A 19,823-nucleotide genomic window follows, 5' to 3' on the forward strand; every position below is an offset into this window, starting at 1 on the left:
CCTAGATCCAGTGAAATTTTCTACACTGTCCTAACAGTTTGGAACCATAATTGTTTAGATATAACAGGGCAACCAGTCTTTATTTATGGAACCAGCTAGCCATTGTCAATTAGCCTTCCATTAAGTTAGCATAAATAAATCAGCAGATGTAGGCGTAAGCATCCAGGCCCTACCCAGACAATATATTCTATCGGCCTTTCTGCACGTTTATTATGTTAAATAAAATACGCACACATCTAGATACTATCTGTTCCATCAGCATCCTGATGGCCTCCAACATCAAACAGACATACAAAAACATTGAACTGTAGCAGTAATGATGCTGAGTTTCATGAGATGGAAGTAAATGTGTACTGTTATTTCAGTGAAGCCTTGCAAGTCAAATCCAAAAGTAAAACTGAGATAACAGAAAAGAGTTAATAGCACTTTAACAGCAATCATCACATCATAAATTAAACCTAAACCATTTCAAGCTCGTTTAAATCAAAAGGTGATACAAAGTTGCATCCATCCAATCCCCAATCTTCCAGTATTCTAGATTCTTATAAGGCATCCAGTTATTTCCAAATATGGACACTTCAGAGCACAAAAAGAGCAGTTTTATAGAGAAATCCAGTTTAGTGCTTAGTATTTTGTCCCAATACTGGGAATGTCTCAGTCAGCAGCGTCTTCAAATTGGCCATCCTCTATCACAGCCTCTAAGTGAATCAAAGTCAGCGGTGCTACGTGGTATAAGCTTGGGTCATAGAGAGGTTCTTCTTGAACTGAACAGAATGCCTCTGGATTGCCATCCAAGAAACCTCCACAGTGGATAATATCATCTAAATCTAAAGAGGCAATTTGGGAACAATGTAAAAATGCACAATGTATATATTGTTATATAATGCTGAAGTCAATAAATGTAAGATTGTAAAATTACCCAGGCTAAGGTTCTATTAGCTTCTGAACAAATTGTTTATTATGAATACTGCTATGCTCGTTTATATTCAGCCCTTCCTCCAAGGAGCTTAGGCTAGTGTCACTAGGAGAATACTATTTTCTCTTTGAAAACAAAAAGTGAAACAAATTGTGTTCTTGGACCAATGTGATTAGAAAGCTAAGTTAACACACAGAAGTAAATATTACAGCATCTATAAATAAAACATATTATACTAGGATTCAATTATCCTCTTCATCCTGTTATACCAGGAACAGAGCTCATAAAAACCTTCAGGTTACAGAAAATAAAAATGTAACTAAATTAACTTTGCAAAGAAATTGTTTTCAATTCCAACATAAACGTTACACATGCTTTTAATTTATAGGCCATATTATATGAAGGACTACCAATCAACACACAGTAAAAGCTTGCACTGCTCAGTAACTCATTTCCTTTCCTTCTCCAATTCATACTTGCTGTCAACAAAACTTCAGCAAGTCTTGTAAGAAAAAAAGGATCTACCTTTACTAGTGTGAGACTCAGAAAGATAATGCTAGCAACAGGACTGAAAATTTGTAATATGCAACTGTTCTATACAAAACACCAGTAGTTTATTACTATTTTTCAAAAATGAAGAAAAATGGTAACTAAAAGAAGATAAATCCTTACCATTTACGGAAAAAAAAGATATTTCATCCTTGTTATATTACTTTTAGGCACAGCCTTCTAATAACTATATTATATTCTGATTACAATTTCAGACCTCTGCAGAATTATTGAAAATACAGGCTTGTTCTTTAAAAAATAAAGAAATAAGACAAAACAGGATCAAAGGGACACAGGAAATAAGAAGAATGAAAAGATCTGAGACATTTTGTTCTTTTGCTAACTGAGCCAAAATGGTACTACAGATAGTCCTTGTTTAATGACCACTTGCTCAGCAGCCATTCAAAGGTATTCAAAGTTTTGGCTGTCCCGGCACCCCTGCAATCACATGACTGCGATCTGGGCACTTGGCAACACACTTAAGATGACTGCAGCAACCCTCATTCATGCGATTGCCATTTGCGACCTTCCCTGCCAGCTTCCCACAAGCAAAGTCAATGGGGAAGCCGGCAGGGAAGGTTGCAAGTCGCTCTGGTAAGTTGCTCGCACCCTCTCCTGCCTGGCAGCAGCCACCCTCAGCCTGACCGTGCTTCATGGGCCACTCACACACCCTCCCCCACCAAGCAGAAGCCACTCCTGGTCCTGCTGTGCTCGCACCGCTTCTTGCGGGCCACTCACACACCCTCCCCCCACCTGGCAGCAGCCATTCCTGGCCCTGCCATGCCATGCCTTACCTGCCTCCTTGCGAGCTGCCTGGGACTTGCTTAACAACCTGCAATCCTTGCTTAACGATGGCAACAGGGAGTGCCAGGATTGCTGTCACTAAGCAATGTGGTCACGTGATGCTGTGCTTTATGACTGCATTGCTTAACAACAGAAATTTTGGTCCCAATAACCATTGTTTAGCAACCACAATTGGAACCTGCAATTCAGTCATTAAGCAAAGTGGTCACTAAGTGAAACTGTGACTGTATTTATGATCTTACTTCAGCTTTCCTTTGCTTTACAGACCTGCAAAGATCGTAAATGCAAGAATTGGTCACAAAGTTACTTTTTCATCACCATCGTAACTGCATGCAGTCACTGTACAAGGCAGTCACTAAATGAGGACTATGTGTAATATCCTTACCTACAGAATGTATATAGACTATGAATTAAATTTTACTTCAACACTAGTGTCAGGACAATATCAGAGCAACAGGTAGTTTTGAGTCACATGGCAGTCTTCCAGTTCACCCCACTTCCTCATTATGTACCTGGTGCCTCCCAGATAATTGCAGCAGTAATGGCACTAGTGTGCTTCTCATGTGCATTATACCTTTCAGTGTATATTGTTTAGAATGGCTCCCTCTCTGTTCACACAATCAAGGGCTTTCCTCAAGAGCACTGATAAATTGGGAGATAGCAGCAAATGGCTGTCATGTATATCAATGAACAAGGCAAAATGGGTTGAAAATATATTCTTGCAGACAAATTCTCCAGCCCACCCTCCCTATTTTATATATGATTTTTCTATTGCTGCAACAGTCCTATGGAACAACATCCCCCTGAAATTCAGAGGGCCTTTCTTTTTATTATGGCAGATGCATTTTTGATGTTTTTGACTTAAAGTTTTTGATCCAGAGTCACCTAGACAAGCAGATGGCCCTATAAACTGAATAAATGCATAAATAATCTATCTGATATCTATGGAAAGTATGCAAAGAGAACCACAGGCAGTTTTAAAATAATACATAGAACTAAGGTTGTCATCATGTTTTTTATATTGTTGGTTTTTTGTATTGCAAGTTTTTAAATTCTATGTTAGCTGCCCAGAGTCACTACCAGAAGATGGGCAGCCATATAAATAAATTATAATTAATTAATTAATTAAACAGTCTATAAACCCAAACTTATCTTTACATGTCTATGCTAATTGCTTTAATTAGTTAATGGCATAACCATAGACAGAACAGATTGTTAATGAACTAATATAGTTGCCTCCAGGAGAGAGGCAGAGATATATAAGACAGTGCTGTATTTCTTACCTGGGGAAAGCAACCTGGGTGGAACATAGATTAAGTTATTGAAAGTGTTATATTTTTGAATGTATTCTAAATAATTAAAGTAGAATGCCTACAAAAAGTCCCTATTGGGAAAAGTGGGCCTTTTGTTTCCATCATGACAGGACAGTTAAGAGGAATTTGTATCCACTGGGATACAGCCCAATTATAATTGGATTACAGAAATATTGGGACCCTAAATTTAGCAAAGATGATTGGATATCATTTTTAACGCTGTGATATTATCTTTTTATAAGGGCTAGATCTGAGAAACATAACCACTAAGAGCATATCTAAAAAAGTCTGTGTTTGAATATATCAAGCTAACTTGTTAGCGCAACGATAAATTCCTAGCAATCATTTTTCTCTTTTTAAAGGAGGGCAGTTCATTACATATGTGCAGACAGTTGCTCTGTACATTTATCTTATAATATTAAACATGTATCATATATACTTTTATACAGTCTGTTAATTTGTACACTCATAAAGTGGAAGTGTACATGTGCTAATATAGGGATTTCTTGGCAATAACCCTGTATATTTTTTACTACCAAATGCTATTCTTCCACTTCAAAGAACAAATTAGTACATTACTACTCTGACGTTATTGTGGAGATATTTACATTACTTGATTAACAGAAATAAGAATGGTTTGTACCTTGAGTACATGATATTATTAATTCAAAACAATCACAAAAGTATAGTTACAGCTCTAGTCAGAAAGAATTCCTTGTGACTTCAAGTGGGATTTGCAGAAGACAGTGTTCTTCACTGAAATTACAAGTTCTACAGAAACCATTCTAAACTAGTAGTCCAACTGTGTATATTTAAGAAAAAGCTACTAAAATACTATGGAATCATTATCAGTAATTTAAACAGTAATGAAGTTAAGCAATCTGTGGACAAGAATTTATTAAATACGCAAAGGGAAGAAACTAAGGAAGCAGTATAAATAATTGAAAAAAATTATACAATTTAGGGAAAAATCTCAAAACTAAAAAACAAAAAAGGAGGGGATGCATCCACTACATCAGTTATTTACCAGTGAATGACCAGGCCTCTCCTCTTAAGATCTTCTGCTACATAGTCCCAGGCCAGAGTACAATTTTAAGACTTTATTTATATCAATAGAGGTGAATATGTGTAGCTCAGGGTTGAACTGTGGAGTTCTTGGGGTTCTCTGAGCTTGGTTCTTTTCTTGTAAATGTTTCATTACCCGGCTAGGTAATATCTTCAGTGCTAAAATGGGATAGGGTTTGCTCTCTATTTATGTGCTGTGGCCTGCCTTGCCAGTGCTGGGGGGGGTTGTTTTGCTCCTCTGGTAGTTCTTTGATTGATCAAGCAGCAAACATATGCCAATCAAAGAACTATCAGAGGAGCAAAACAAAACCCCCACCCTTACCAGCACTGGCAAGGCAGGCCACAGCACATAAATAGAGAGCAAACCCCATCCCATTTTAGCACTGAAGATGTTATCTAGCCAGGTAATGAAACCTTTGCAAGAAAAGAACCAAGCTCAGAGAACCCCAAGGACTCCACATTTATTTATATACTGTATATTCTGGTTACACAACTACTGTCAAATTAATGATAGTGGAAGTATTTAGCTGCAATTCTCTCTCTTCTCTCTTAACTATCAGGGCCAGAAAGAATGTATCCTGCATATCCTGTAGGGAGCCACACTTACATATAATTAATTTCTTCAATACACATAACTCAGTGTGTCTTTAGCCTGAATATGCTAGATGCATGATCTGTATCAGAGATCAGTAAAATCCTAGTACCTGTGTAAAATTTAAATGTGAATGCAGAGAGCCTGGAACCATGTTTTCCCAAACACATGACAGATATAATTGTGTTCTCCATTTTCTCATACAAAGATGTAATAAAGAAATTCTTGCATCAGTGCTTTAATCTGTTCAATGAGGAGTCTGACAGATACATTATATATTTTTCCCAGACATTTAGTTTCCTAACACGTGTTTGAAAACAATCATAAAGAAGCTTTCCCTTACCATAAGGGTTTTTATTGTTTTCAGAGTCTGCCAGCTCCTTGTCCCAGTCCTCTTCTTCATACAGGGAGACTGGTTTCATCTCAGGAAAAACAGTAAGGGTAGGCATACTGCAATCTTCGCCAATTAATTCCCAGTCTTCATTTTCTGACGGGAAGTCTTCAAAATCATCAGAGTCCTCAGGAGTACTTATTTTTGCCACCACACTTTCTGTTAGCCCAACAAAGAATGAAGCCACTATTTAAAATTTAGAAAAAAATTAGGCAATCATAAGGGTGATCTCATATACTAGGGGGCCCAGGAGTCAAGTACAATGACTGTTATGCTGACTTCATGCAATTTATTTAATATGGCAGTTGCATTTAAAATTGGGTTTTGTCCAGGCAACTACCTCCCTTTATTACCCCTTTTGGATGTGAGCCGTTGCCCATTTCACCTAGTCAACACCAGGAGAAATGAGGGCAGCTGTGGAGCCAGAATTAGCCACATGGACTGTAAAGCAGGCACAGGGAGTACAATTTGCATTACCCTCAGATGAGCTCTACCAGTTTCAGGAACACCTACTAACAATTTCAAACCCAGCAGAGGCCCAAGTCATATATAAACATCGTAGAGGCACCATTCAGCCACTATTAATACTAATGCAACATGCTAGGAGAAGACTTGCCTGCCCCACTCAGAAACCCTGGTTTGATCAAAACTGTGTATATGGTAGGGCAGGTTTAACAACAGCTTTTAAAATTTACAGATTGAACAATTGCTCACATGCTATTAACCAGTTAATTGCTCGGAAAAAGCTTTAGAAAAAAAAATAATCAAAAGGGAAAACAACAAGCCTTTGCCTAAACCAATGTGACTTTTTCAGGCTGTGAAAAAGAAATACTTCCCTATTTTGGAAGCTAATTAGTTGCTTATCATGAGGGGAATCAGTATTTGAAGGCTAGGATTTCAGATGCTAGATGGGAAGAGTTCTGCAGTACATTATATGGCTTTTCCCCTTCTGGATGCCACATAGCATTCCCTCACCCTCACCCCAACTTCTGGTTTCTCATTCAGAGATTCTCAAACAAATTGACCAACTGAAAAGCGGGAAAGCCCCCAGCAGTGATCTAATACCACCTAAGCTGCTAAGGGGAAATGCTGATTCAAAGGTCCCTGTCTTGGCCTCCCTTTTTAACTCACATCAATGAAACACTTCAAACGTGATGACTGCAGTTGTTCTATAACCATCCTCATTTCTCAAAATGGCAAAAGTGCAAATTCCTCATCACAGTTAGCCTGCAAAGTGTGTCTAAAAAACTATATGCCCACTTCCTTATTATAAGTTATTGGATTGGGTGGATCGAGGTAAATTTCTAGCAGGATTGAAGAAAAGGTATATCCACAGTGGACCTGTGTGCCAATTTACAATTTCTAATAGAAAAGTATAAATGTGGGCAAAACTGCCCTTTATACATAGTCTTTATTTAAAATCAGCCTTCAGTTTTATTTCAAGGGATAGACTCTGGTGGAAAATGTCCCTCCCATCCATTGACCAGTGGCCACTCTCTCTAATAAGGATGTAGTATGAAAATACAGTCACCAAGTCAGATGGGATAGAGCTGGCCAACTTAGTGCAGATGTTCCAATTCACTGAGGCATGAAATAGGGTTGTATTCTAGCTCCCCCGTTGTTCAATATTTATGTGGCCCTCAGTGGTAGCTGCTCCAACCATCCTAAATTCCACCATCCTAAACTCAGTGACAGACAATTGGTAATGCCGCTCTATGCCAATGATCCGCCTATTCTTTTGCTTACCCAGGTGGGCCTTAAGAGAAGCTTGTGGGCTTTATCAGAATACTGTAAAGAGGGAGGTCTTATAAGCAACCATTCCAAAACCAAGATTATAATCTTCCCAAGAAAATCTGGTCCCTACAGATATCTATGGCAAATAGGAAATAATAAAATTGAACAAGTTCCAGATTTTAAAAACCTTGGCATAATTTTTCAAGCTTCCAGAACAATTTGAAGGGAACAAATTAGATCCATTGCTGCCAAAGCTAACAACAGTGCCAAGGCAATTCTGGGCTTTTTCCACTCTAAAGAGAGTAGATGCATAATTGCTGCCATCAAGTTTTTTAAAGCTAAAACTGTATCTCAAATGTTGTCTAGTGCACAGATACATGCTTACAATGATCAAAAACCTTTAAATACTATTTAATCTACTGACGATTTCTGGATTAATTTACTAATTAATAAGGGCAGAATATGGAGAGAAGGGAACCATGTTATATAATTTTGAAGGGGAGAAAGAGTTTTAAATATGTTTATAACCGCTGTGAAGAACACTGAAAGTTGCTTCCTTAACTGTTTTTTCTATTTTTTTCTCTTTATTGCTTTAGCACTTTTTTATTTATCTTTTCTAACTCTTCCTTTATATTGTTTTGTGTTTATTTTTTTAACTTTGTAAAAAATTATTCAATAAAACTTATAAATAAAAGTAAATATTTAATCTAGGTTTTTACAAGCACTCTTCTACATCCCATGATGCATTTCAAATGCCTTAATTCACATGGAAACCAGAAGACTAGAGACTAGAGTCCACTTTTGCTGACTCTTACTGGTTTCAACTTCTGTTCTTCAATGATTTACTGGCCCCGTTTACTTTCAAGGTGGAAAGTAAAATCCTCAATGACCTGTATTATACTATCTTCTCTCTCTCTCTCATTCTCTCTCTTTTGCTGCCCTTAGGTTTAGAGAGATCTTTAGAGTTTCTGGCACTGAATGGCAGATGGACTTGGGTGCAAGAGCCAGTTCTCAGTGGTGGGTTCCAATCTGAAAACCCTGCAAAGTACTTGTTCAAACTTGTTTGCCCAGCAACTGCAGATACTTTTATTTAGCTCATTTCAATGCTTTATCTTCTGCAGTGATAGATGGGAGGTACAATAACATTCCAATCACTAAGAGATGCTGCCCTTGTAGTCACATTGAACTAGAAACCCTAACTCATGTATTTCTGTTGTCCCTTTTACAGTAATATACTTGCTTATATCTTTTCCTTCTCCTGACAAACCCCAAGTCTGTAATGAGAGACATGTTTTTCCTACTGTCCAATTGGAACCCAGTACCATCATTAATAGAGTTGCTAAGTTTTTATCTGTAGTGATTTCCATAAGAAGGCATAAAATGTCCTAATCTTGGAGTGAGGATATTTTGAAGGGGGTTTTTTTTCCTATTCTATTTTTATTTTTTATATTCTACTCTATTTCAGTTTATCTTATTTAAGGGTTTTTTTTAATTCCAACTTTTTAAGTCTCTTATGACTAGTTTACTGCTTCTGTTTTATATGGTTGCTGCCTCTTGCTAGTAACTGGCCATAATTAAATAAAGAATAAACATTTAGAAAATCTAACAGTAAAAGGAACTAGTAAGCTTAGGTAACTTGGTAAATCAAGCCCTGTTGATTTACTGAATTTAGGCTCAGTGAATTAAACCATAATAATGATAGGTTGCCATTCACATGGAAGCCTAGATATGTGCAGAAAGGCTGCCAGCAGCAGTCAGTCACACTGTTCTCATGCAGACCAACTTCTACCAACTTCTTCAGTGACTTCTCCAGCATTAACTTAGAGAAGGGACTGCTTACTACTCCTCATGTGTTGCACAGCACAACAACTGAACAAGGCCTATGATTTAGTCCAACAGGCAAATCCACTCATGTGGCGTATGTATTCTACAACTGAGCTACTACTCCCTCTTCTAGAAATGCAGCCACTTTTCTCTAAGTACCTTTTCCAGGGCTCCAAATGAATGACTTTGCCCTCTTCACTTCAACTCCCTCCTGTCCAATAACGGTGGATCCATTAACTTTCATCTGCAAGACAGAAATGCTTATTTTTAAAAAAAATTAAATGACTCGTATCTCCTAGTGTCTTCATGTCAATCCTCCTGAAATTGAGGGATAACAAATATTACTCTTGAAATCTGGACATCTTTCTTTTTGTGAAAGGTTGGCTTTACGTTCCTATTATTAAAATGTGGATTTGTAAATTTATTTTTAATATTAACTTCATAGTAAGGATATTAAACTTTAAGTTGTTAGTTAACAATGACTTCCAATATCTTCTTGGAAAATAAACCTTCTGAACCTCATAAAAACAATGTCCATACTAGTCATAAAGAAGCAGTGTTTTTTGCCATAAGAACAGTGTAATATTCCCTTCCCTCAGTTCAGAATTGCAAATAATGCAGAGCCATACAGATGAACTCTGAATCAGAAATTCTGCTTCTAATGTAAGGTGTTACTAAGTTCATCTAAACTTAGAAAAAAAGGAAAACCTCTACCCAGATAGTTTGAACCTGACCAAGTGACAACGCTGACTCATTTTTTAAGATCAGGAACTGATCTTAAAAACACTAAGAGAGAAATCCATGATTAAGTGTACAAAAAAATTTGAAGGAATAAAAAGTCCAGAGAAAGTAGATGATTTCTCAAGTAATCTCCAGATCAGACACAGGTAACCTTTTGGGACTGCCTGGCACCTTTTAGAATTTTAAAAATGTATTGTGTCCACTTACAAAATGGCTGTCATAGATGGATTTGCCTCTTCACAAAATGGCTGTCCCATGCATGTAGGTAGTCACAAAACCTGTATCTATCAGAAGAGAAACTGGTGAGATTTATCTCTATCATCCATACTACAGCCACAGGATGCTCTCTATGAATCCAGAGTAATTTTGTCTTTTTTTCTGGGCAGGAGAGCACTGAGCTACACCACATTGGCTTTCTAAAAGTATTTATGGAGCCTAGACACTGCCTACAAGCATTCTTGTAAACAAATCTGATCTGGAAGCTAAGGCTTTACTTTGCCATGTGTGTACTTCCTATGTATTTATTTAAAGTAAAAAATTAAAAATAAAGTTAAGTAGAAAAGAGAGCATGGCCAAAGGAGGCACCATGTCCTACTGCTCCCCAAAATACCAATGCCTAGATAAAGAAACCAGGTCTGTCTAATTCAATACTGTCTCTACTTGTTGGCTATAGCTCTCCAAGATCCCATCTCCTAAAACCTTTTAATGGGCTAAGAATCAGGTTAGGACCAGACTTATCTGTGAAAGTATGCAGTCACATTGGAGAGTTCATAACCATCACAATATAAAGTATTAAAAACAGAAGCCATACATTTAAAAGAAAGAATTAAAACTTTTTTTAAAAAAAAATATAAGACGGCTAACCTGTAGAGCATAAAGAATATAATTTAATTAAATTGCAGCCAAACTAACAGACAGTGCATTTCTACTCAGGGATAAAAACATTTTAATTATATAGCATGTTCAAATAATTTCTGAGGGATGGCAGTTTGATTTTCACTGGATTGCTCCCACTACCATCTAGAATTCAAAAATTGACAGTAATAATCCCTGATGTCCATCTGGTTTCTTTAAAAAAGAAAAAAAACACTGACAATTCTCAGGAAAGGTTCTTTTCCTAGCAATTTTCAAAGGAATTATTTCCTTGTAAACATATTTAACATTCCACAGTATATAATTTCAGTGGGCTGCATTTTCATATCTCCTTTTATGGGTGTCAATGGGAGGGGGGGAATGGTGACATATTCATGACGACATCACACAATGCCATGACTTATGTAACTGTCAGACTTTGTGATTCAACTACATTATATTCTACCACAGCATTGTCACGATGACATTATTGCAGTTTGTTACAGACACCACTGCCCCTGCAGTCACATACTCCAACCTAGTGCCCTTTATAAGTCTTCTGAGTTTTCAGCAATTCTTAAAACTGCTTATCTAAGCAGATTAGAGGAGGATGTCCTATTTCTTAAAGGAGTAATAAATGCCAGCAGAAAGCTTGCAGTCTAGGAGAAAGCTGGTTAATTCAAATCAAACTACTATATAAAATACAGCATGCATATTCCTTGATTCTTAGGCCTTGCTGCCCTTATTGTTACCAATTAATTATGCTATAACAATTGAAGTCACAATTAGCAGAATTGTCTGTAAATCTAGACTTAAAACTCAGAATCCTTCAAATCTGTAACATCTAGTTGTTCTATGTGAGATTTAACTCCTTTTCTTTCTCCTTAGCACCTCTTTTCTTCACCATCATCTGTTATTTCTTGGGATCCATGGTCTTACTCTACCCTATTACTTTAATTTCTTACCTTCCCTTGCATATATCCTTAAGCATTGTATTATTTCTTTAGAACCCCTTAGTTCATTAAATGAAATTGCTATTTAAATTTGTCTCCTCTTCTATTCCAAAATCTTTCTCCCTCAGAATACCATTTCCAAGCCTTCTTCCACTTACCCAGCTTCTTGGTTTCTATCTTTATCTACTTCTTATCACCTCTGCCCAGTCCTTTCCATAAGTCTAATTCTGTTGCTAGGGCCCATGAGAGGTTTAATTACACACTAAAAGAATTTTCTTTTTTTGAAAGCTGGGTTGCAAGTATTCTGACAATAGTGCCCTCCCAAGAATTTCAAATCTCATGCATACTGCCTACCATTAATGTTCCTCAGCCAATCTGCATCTGATGCTTCATCACACAAGGACTACAGATCTCTTTGCATTACAGAAAAATTTGATGCATGTCAGCTTATCTAAATGCACCAAATAAACGCCAAAACTGTTTAAATACAGATCAAATTGTAGTTAGAGGCAGTGCTAAATAGGTCACAAGGAAGCCTATCAGTGTGTGTGTTTTATAAGTCAGAATTTTAAATTAACAGTAAAGAGACAGGGATCTTTTCAACTAATTGGAATGCATGAGACAATTTCCACTAAAATGGCACACTGGGGCAGAAATGGCTAAACATACCCTCCTGGTACTACTTGCTAATAATTAAAACTAATTGCTTGGGCTTCTTAACTTCATAGGCAGTTCCATGTGTTACTATACCCTTATGATCAAGAAAAAATGACAAAGGGTTTGAATATATCTATAAAGAAACTGAAAAAAACCAAAGTATGAAGGCAAGCCACCCTTAAACTCCAAAAGAATGTATCTGATGCAAAGGCCAGTTGATCTGCATGGCCATATGATTAGAACATGATTCTATACAGCATATGGATCATTCCCTTAGATATTTCTTCAATCGTGTCTTGCCACTGTTTGGAAAATAGGATTATGTGATCCCTTAATGCACATTTTTCAACCTGGTGCCTTCCTGGTGTGCCTGACACTGATACAGTCTGGAGATACTAGGAGTTGTACTCCAATTTATGTGGGGAGTACCAGGTTGCGGAAGGCTTTCTTAAAGCTTTCCCTTCAGAGCTACTTTTTTCTATTTCAGATGCATGGCTGCCTAATCTTATTCAATCAAGTTCACTCAGAAGTTCCATTGCACTTAAAAGAACCTACTCCCAAGTAAGTGTAGTAAAACTGCATCACTATTTGGAAGCTAAACTTGCAGAAAGTAGCAAATTGCACTTCCTAATAACATTAGCGGGCTTCAAATTTAATGAACTCCACTGTGAAGGTAGCGTTAAAACGGTCGCTTGCCTCCCAGTAACAAAATAATTTCAAACCTTCTGCTTCCTTACTTAGCAAGAAGCTGGAGCGGGAATATATAAAGTATTCCATAGTTTTACAACGGCCTGCCTGCTTCGTTTTTCACCTCATCCGTGTCACCAAAACAAGAGTTATCTCGGAAGCAAACAGCTTCACAGTAAAAGGCGCATATAAACGGTCTCTCCGTTTTCCGTCGGAGAACAAGCATTTAACTGAACCTAAAACGTGTTTCCTACCCCAGGAAGCAAAGCCTTTCCTTCCAAGGGCACCTAAATGTTCCCTCGCGCCTCCACCTCCGCTGATCGGCTGCAATCCCAAAGCCCCTCGCCGCGTTCCCTGGTCCTCGCGCCTAGAACTTAACTCCGGCGCCTGGACTCCCGCCTCACCCTGCAGGTTAGGCTACGCCTCGGGGGAGCATCCTGTCCAGACGTCTCCATGCCTGGGCGAGGGGGCTGTCCCGACTCCTGCCCCTGTCAGAGCCGGCCCCACGCAAGTACATCCCTTCCCACAAGAAAAGCCTGCAAAGGCGCGGCTCACGCGGCCAGCCGAAGCATTGCAATAGGCAGCCACCCAATCTGCGGCCCCATCGACCTAACACAAGATTTGACAACTTGGCGCACGCCTGCTGAGGCTTCCCAGGAGCTCGCCTGAGGTTAGCGCCGGAGGGACAACCAGGACTCCTCCGACGGTGCATAGGAGCCCTGGGCTCATGCGCTCTGCATTAGTTCCCAATGAATTCAATGGTCTTACTCCCAAGTCGGTGTGCTCAGAATTGCAGAGGGCCAACCCAGTTTTCTAAACGTTAAATCGCGGCGCACATGCCGCATCGCGTGTTTTGCGAGGACAGGCAAGGCCAACGCGGAGATCAGCAAGCCTCCCTCAACCTGAGCTGCTAGTCTTACTACGTTAGTCAGCCGGGGCGCCTAATATTTTTGGAAGGCAGAGTCAGTACCTGGAAGGGTACCAATCTGGGGAACAGCTGACAGTATTTCTCAACCTTGGCAACTTTAAGATATGTGGATTTTAACTCCCAGAATTCCCCAGTCAGCACATCTTAAAATTACAAGCTTGAAAAATCTTGGTCTGTAGGATGGGGGGATCCAAAAACAGACACAGCCCCTGTCCTTTTAATAGTTGAGAGGATTTCAGCAGGGAAAGCTTGCAGGAAAATATGTCCATTGAAATCCCCTCTTCTAAACAACGAATACAGATGAAGGAATCTGGATGGCCTCTTTGGGGAAAGTTTGAAAGTAGGCAGTGATTTTAAAAAGAAGCGGGTTGTGCCTCTTAAGATTGCTAATATTGGAAAGGTATGCAAATAGGGGTCGAGGGAAGCCAAGCTGGATTTGCGCTGCTGCTTTCAGAGGGTTGTAGGAAAAGCAGGGAGGCAAGTTGAATTTCATTTCATATGCACACATTACTCATGAGAGACTAAGCTAAAGAGCAAGTGCTAGTTCTGACTGATGAAAATCCCTTGGCGTTAACCATAAGCTCCATCCAAGGACCTTTAATTTCAAAATGAGCCATACCCCCTAAAAATGTGGGGCCAGCTGTTCCTTAAATATGGCAAAAAAAATTGCCCTTTTATGTACTTCCAGGTTCTGGGCTAGGGGGATTGGGCCCCTGCTGGGTGCATATTTGCTTTATGTGTTGACCAGATTGTCTTCTGCTTGCTGTTTATGTGGATTCTTATTTTTATATTTCCTATTATGAGCCGCCCAAAGTGAGTCTGGAGTTGAGTGGTGCTAAATTGAACAAATTATTTATTTAATACTCAGAAATGCTCATTTTTCAAGTATGAATCCTGACACTGAAAACAAGTTCCTGACATCAACATTCTGAACATTCTTCCCCAATATAAAAATCTACTAAGTTTTCAAAGCTTCCTGGCCCAAATTCTGGGTCCTATTAGCCATTTACATCAGGTAAAGATATCTCAGTTTAACAATCTTGATTATTTTTTTTTAGATTTTTTTTATCCCGTCTTTATTATGTTTATAAATAACTCAAGGTGGCGAACATACTTAATATTCTATCCTCCTCCTATTTTCCCCACAACAACAACCCTGTGAGGTGGGCTGGGCTGAGAGAAAGGGACTGGCCCAAAGTCACCCAGCTGGCTTTCATGCCTTAAACTCACAGTCTCCTGCTTTCTAGCCTGGTGCCTTCACCACTAGACCAGTGATGGCAAACCTTTTGGGCTCAGCATGTCAAAAATTTGGAAAATGCCTAACTTGACTCTGTTGGCATGTCACCAACCCCTGAACAAAAGAGAAACAATTCTTTACATATTCATTTATTTTAAAAAAAAATACAGTCATGTGTGGGGCTATGTATTATATAAAGAAATGTCAAATAATTACAAAAATGAAATACAAAACAAACTGTTTCTTTGGTAACTCATACAGGGAGAATAGTTGTTGGGTGTTGGTGAACACTGGTGTGTCACCCAAAATATTGTGGCATGTCACTTTTGACACCCATGTTATAGGTTCACCATTATTGCACTAGACCAAATTGGCTCTTTTCAAATTTCAAATCTTTTCACAAATAATACATCAGGAGTACAAAACAAGAGTGGGCAAATAATGCAGGGAGCTGCACATCAAGAGATTCGAGAATTTTAGCCAGGCAAGAAGTTGCCCTTATTTATTAATAAAACATATTCTCAGATATAGGTATCTTTGACTAGGTTGATTATGTCATAACATGACCTCAGTCAATTAGTTTATAAACAAGTCACAAAATATCACAGTATGAGCCCAGCTGGTTATCAGAGCCACTTGACTTCTCAGATCAGGGTTATATGCTGCTGTAAAACTATCCCAGCTGGAATTACCTTTCTGCACAAAAGGCGTTACAAGTTGAATTCACCCATCACGCTGTAAAATGTGATTTTGGGGATTGTTTTACAAATCTAGTTATTTGGGGGGGGGGTGTTACAGTTTAAAGCTTAGCCCAAAGTATGAACTTAACCACTAAGTTGAAAACTGCATTAAGCCACAATAAATTTGTGTATGATGTGTGAATCCAGTTAAATAACTCTTTGATAACACATAAGTAAAATTATGGTTTTGTATTGTGTACTGATAGATCATTCACTGATTGCCTGATCACTAGAGTTTGTGAAGATTGTTCATTACTTTAAAAAAAAATAAAACAATTAGCTCTTAAATCACCTTGATTCTGCTGTGAAGGAAAAAAAATCATTGGAACCAGCTTGTTCTTTTGATGATGCACTTATGTCCATCTTTATGTTATCAGTTGGAAGAAGACATCTCTCAAATTTCACCATATTGCTAATATCACCCAGAAGGAATATATGAGTGTTCACATTATGTGAAGTATATGTTTAAACCGGATGACTTTAACTGACTAGCACTTCTCCATATTCCTTCCAGGTTATTATCTGTGATTGGTAGACTCACTCCAGATCTTCACAGCAATTGGACCACATTCAAAAATGAGATGATCTCTTCTAGTTCTAGGTAGATTCTGAATACTTAAAAGAACTTCTGAGAGATATCCAGGAGAAAAGTTTGGAGATCCTCTGAGTCATCACTCTGTAGCATCTCCTCAGTAAACATTTCCTACAGACAGCTAAAAATCTTGCTATTCTTGCTTAGGGAATTTTTTTCCTTACCCTGCCTTGCAGAACTCTTCACAGGTCTTTTTGCATGCATTACACATTTGAGACCTCCCCTCAGGCTTGAAATAATAGTTAAGTCTGGCGTGTATCGAGGCCATTCCAGAACCTTTATATTTATTCCTTATAACATTTCCTGGGTGTTTTGGAAATGTTTTAGATTGTTGTGTTGTTGAAATATCCAACCTAGACAGAAGAGATGATGCCCAAACTTTTACATCTGACATACTCAGTTTTTTATTTTGAATCTGTACATAATGAGTATGCATTCAAATTTGAAGAAAAATGTTGTGCTTAACTTGGTACAAGTTGTGTCAACTTCTGTTCACTTTCGCTTTTTTCTGTTCTACTCCCCTCCTCCCTCCCTCCCAAATGCACCAAAACACTTTTGCCCAGAATAACTACATTTCAGTTTGTATCTGGACCAAGCATGCATGTTTCAGGTTCAACACTAACCACCCAAAACTAGCTGTTCCCAGAACAATTTGTATATGGACCATTTTGCACTTGCTTGGTAGACGACTATTTTCTATTCACTAGCCAGAACGAAATCCAGTTCCAACATAATAGTACAAAATATAAATAGGCACTAATCAACATAGATATGTTATATCATGAAACAATAGCAAAATAAACTCAGAATTAAGTTTGTTCTTCCACTTTTCCTGAAAGTATATTTATATGTATATTTATTAAAATCTAAAATCTGGCCCAACTGTTACATTTTTGTTAAATCCGATAGTGTGGAGAAATTATGGATGTTAGACAGGCAATTATTTAGTAACAAGTAAAATAATTTATCCAGGGAAGAGCATTCCAGCATTATTCATTAAGCAAAATTTAACTGGTTAGTACAACCATTCCCAAAATAATTTTTCCACATGTACTGGACTACAATTCACATTATGCAGATTTAGAAACAGGGAAAATGGGAGCTGTAGTCTAACCAATCTGGACCACATGGCTGTAAATATAAAAGACTTCACTGAAGAACAATTTTTTAGTATCATGCTCTGTTCAAAAGGGGGGGGGGGTCTGCTGGTTCTAATTATATAGGTTCTAACTTCCAAATGTTCTTCACTACTTTCTTTGGTAGCTTCAATCTCAGTCTCTCTCTCTCTCCATCCTAGAGAGAAAAGAACTGAACTCAGGTATTCTGGGGAAATCTTAAAAATCTTAAAAAGTCCTGTACCAGATAATTTTGAATCAACCAATAATACATGAAGTAACATGTAAAATAAATTCTTGTTATCATTCATTTTACAATCTTAGCTCAATACGACCACTGTGCTAAAGTATTTCTCTGCCCATACTCCTAGGTCCTCTTTTTATATCACTTCAAAATTCTATATGGACATTAATTATAATATAAACACCTAACTCAACAAAAAGCCAAGAGTTCCCATAGTTGTTTGACTAACAAACTAAGGTTAATTTGCCATTAGAAGAAAGAAATACAACAAAGTATGTAAGAGGTAGAAAGTGGGTTCTGTACTCCTTCTGACAATCATCAGCAATACATTTCTCACAGGTGCCCAGCTTGCAGCAATGTATACTTTGATATAAATGTTTCCACTTGTTCTCCCTGCAACGTTTTCATAGCTCTCCAGTGAATACTGCCACAATTCTCTGGTTTGCCTTGGGAATGATTCAGCTCTTCTTTGATGTAATCCAGCCAAAGATCTTTAAAAAAAAAAAAACATAGTTAATATTGTAATAATGGAAAGGGGGGATTCCCTGGTGCCAAAAACACATTGCCTATCTATTTGATTGGAATGCTGCAATTATGTAGTATTCCGTAGAATTCCAAGACAGAGCGAAAGGAAAATTAGCAACTGCCACAATAAGCTTTGTTTGGTTCACTGGAAGGTTTGGTACCCTTTAGCAGAAAGAATCAGGTGATTGCCACAGCTATAATAGAAAGACACCTGAGGGTACTCTTGGAAGCGAACAAGTGAGAATTCTTACCGGGTTCTGTAGCACCAAATTCTCTCAGGGCACGTTCGTAACATTCTCGGATATTAAATATTTTACTGGATCCCTTTAAAAAAAAAAAAAAAGTGGGGTGGGTACTATTGCTGAACTTGCCACATAGTGACAAAATGACAGGAATCAAATACATCTGCCATGCAATCTCAATAATAATAATACTTCTGAACTTTAGGCAGCCTGCATACATAAATCTTTTGGGGACAACCTCGCAACAGAATACATCCAGTGTGAAGGAGAACCGGATTCCTACCCCTCACTCTCTCACCCTGATGTTGACAAGGAAGTGAGGATGAAACTACGTTGATCTAACTGGACATTATACAAGATTAACAACCCTGAATGCTGGTGTTTCTCTGCAGGCTTTTCCCTACCAACGCACTTCACCCTCTACAACTTCCTCTTACAAATACTCAAATAGGGATCTCACTGTTTACTGAATGGACAATAAGCTGTGAGGAACTTTCCTCTCCTACCCTCCAATCATTTATATTCTTTGGCTCTTTTTCTGCCTTTCCCCACCTGTTCCTTTGCTTCAAGCTTAGCCTCCTTGCTTCTAACCAGCCCCACCAGGCCTGAACACGAGTGAAGGCAGGAGAGGGAGCTGGCTCGGGGCTTAGAGAGACAGGGCCCTCCTGCCAGACCATTGGTCTTTTTAAAAAAACAAACAAACAGCTCACGGTCATCCAAAGGGCCAGCATGAATGTGTCTATACAGGAAGCCTAATCTTAGAATGGGGGAACAAAGTGGCAAGCAGAAACTGGTGCATAACACTGTGGCCAAGAGTGTCTTGGGGGTGGCTAGTGTCAAAATAAGCAAGATGGTGGACTCCTTTTCTAGATGCCTGCCAACACAATGCTATGCCCACCATCTTGCAGATTTTAACCTAACCTGCAGATGCCCTGACTGGGGCCATTTCTTCCCAATTTCTAAGAGCAGTCTGCATGCACGCAGTCCAGGCTCAAGAACAGACTGCTGGCAAGTGAGACAGGAACCGTCATTACTGTGCTGCTCTTGAAGGAGAGCAAGAAAGGGCAAGAGCAGGCAGTGGTTTCAGAAGCCCTGGTGGTTTCCCCCACGGTCAGGGTTGGC

At 38.5% G+C, this 19,823-nt stretch overlaps 2 protein-coding genes across 2 annotated transcripts in view; both read right to left on the bottom strand.

The window, feature by feature from the left end:
- Positions 1-199: 199 nt before the first annotated feature.
- On the bottom strand, positions 200-13,591 carry COPRS (coordinator of PRMT5 and differentiation stimulator). The gene is made up of 4 exons (XM_088138551.1): positions 13,483-13,591; positions 9,348-9,432; positions 5,583-5,816; positions 200-827 (listed from the first exon to the last, which is right to left on the bottom strand). The coding sequence occupies exons 1-4, from the start codon at positions 13,531-13,533 to the stop codon at positions 655-657; spliced, it is 543 nt and encodes a 180-aa protein (XP_087994677.1). The 5' UTR covers positions 13,534-13,591; the 3' UTR covers positions 200-654.
- A 3,849-nt stretch (positions 13,592-17,440) lies between these two features.
- The window catches only part of UTP6 (UTP6 small subunit processome component), a 28,172-nt gene continuing 25,789 nt past the window's right edge, over positions 17,441-19,823 (bottom strand). Inside the window, exons 18-19 of the mRNA XM_007423489.4 lie at positions 18,711-18,783; positions 17,441-18,425 (exon numbers count right to left, since the gene is read on the bottom strand). Coding sequence (XP_007423551.2) covers positions 18,268-18,425; positions 18,711-18,783 — 231 coding nt within the window. The 3' untranslated portion in view covers positions 17,441-18,267. The remainder of the gene's footprint in view (positions 18,426-18,710; positions 18,784-19,823) is intronic.

Source organism: Python bivittatus, unplaced genomic scaffold, assembly GCF_059951505.1.
Source record: "Python bivittatus isolate LINGU-HERP-01145 unplaced genomic scaffold, Pbiv_v1 ctg000220_np1212, whole genome shotgun sequence".
NCBI lineage: Eukaryota > Metazoa > Chordata > Lepidosauria > Squamata > Pythonidae > Python > Python bivittatus.

Coding starts and splice junctions, on each gene's coding strand:
- COPRS (XM_088138551.1), bottom strand. CDS start 13,533: ATGGAGACGTCTGGACAGGATGCTCCCCCGAGGCGTAGCCTAACCTGC. Junction 5,817..9,347: donor CATTTGGAGCCCTGGAAAAG/GTACTTAGAGAA, acceptor AATTTTAAATAG/TGGCTTCATTCTTTGTTGGG. Junction 828..5,582: donor AAACAATAAAAACCCTTATG/GTAAGGGAAAGC, acceptor TTGCCTCTTTAG/ATTTAGATGATATTATCCAC.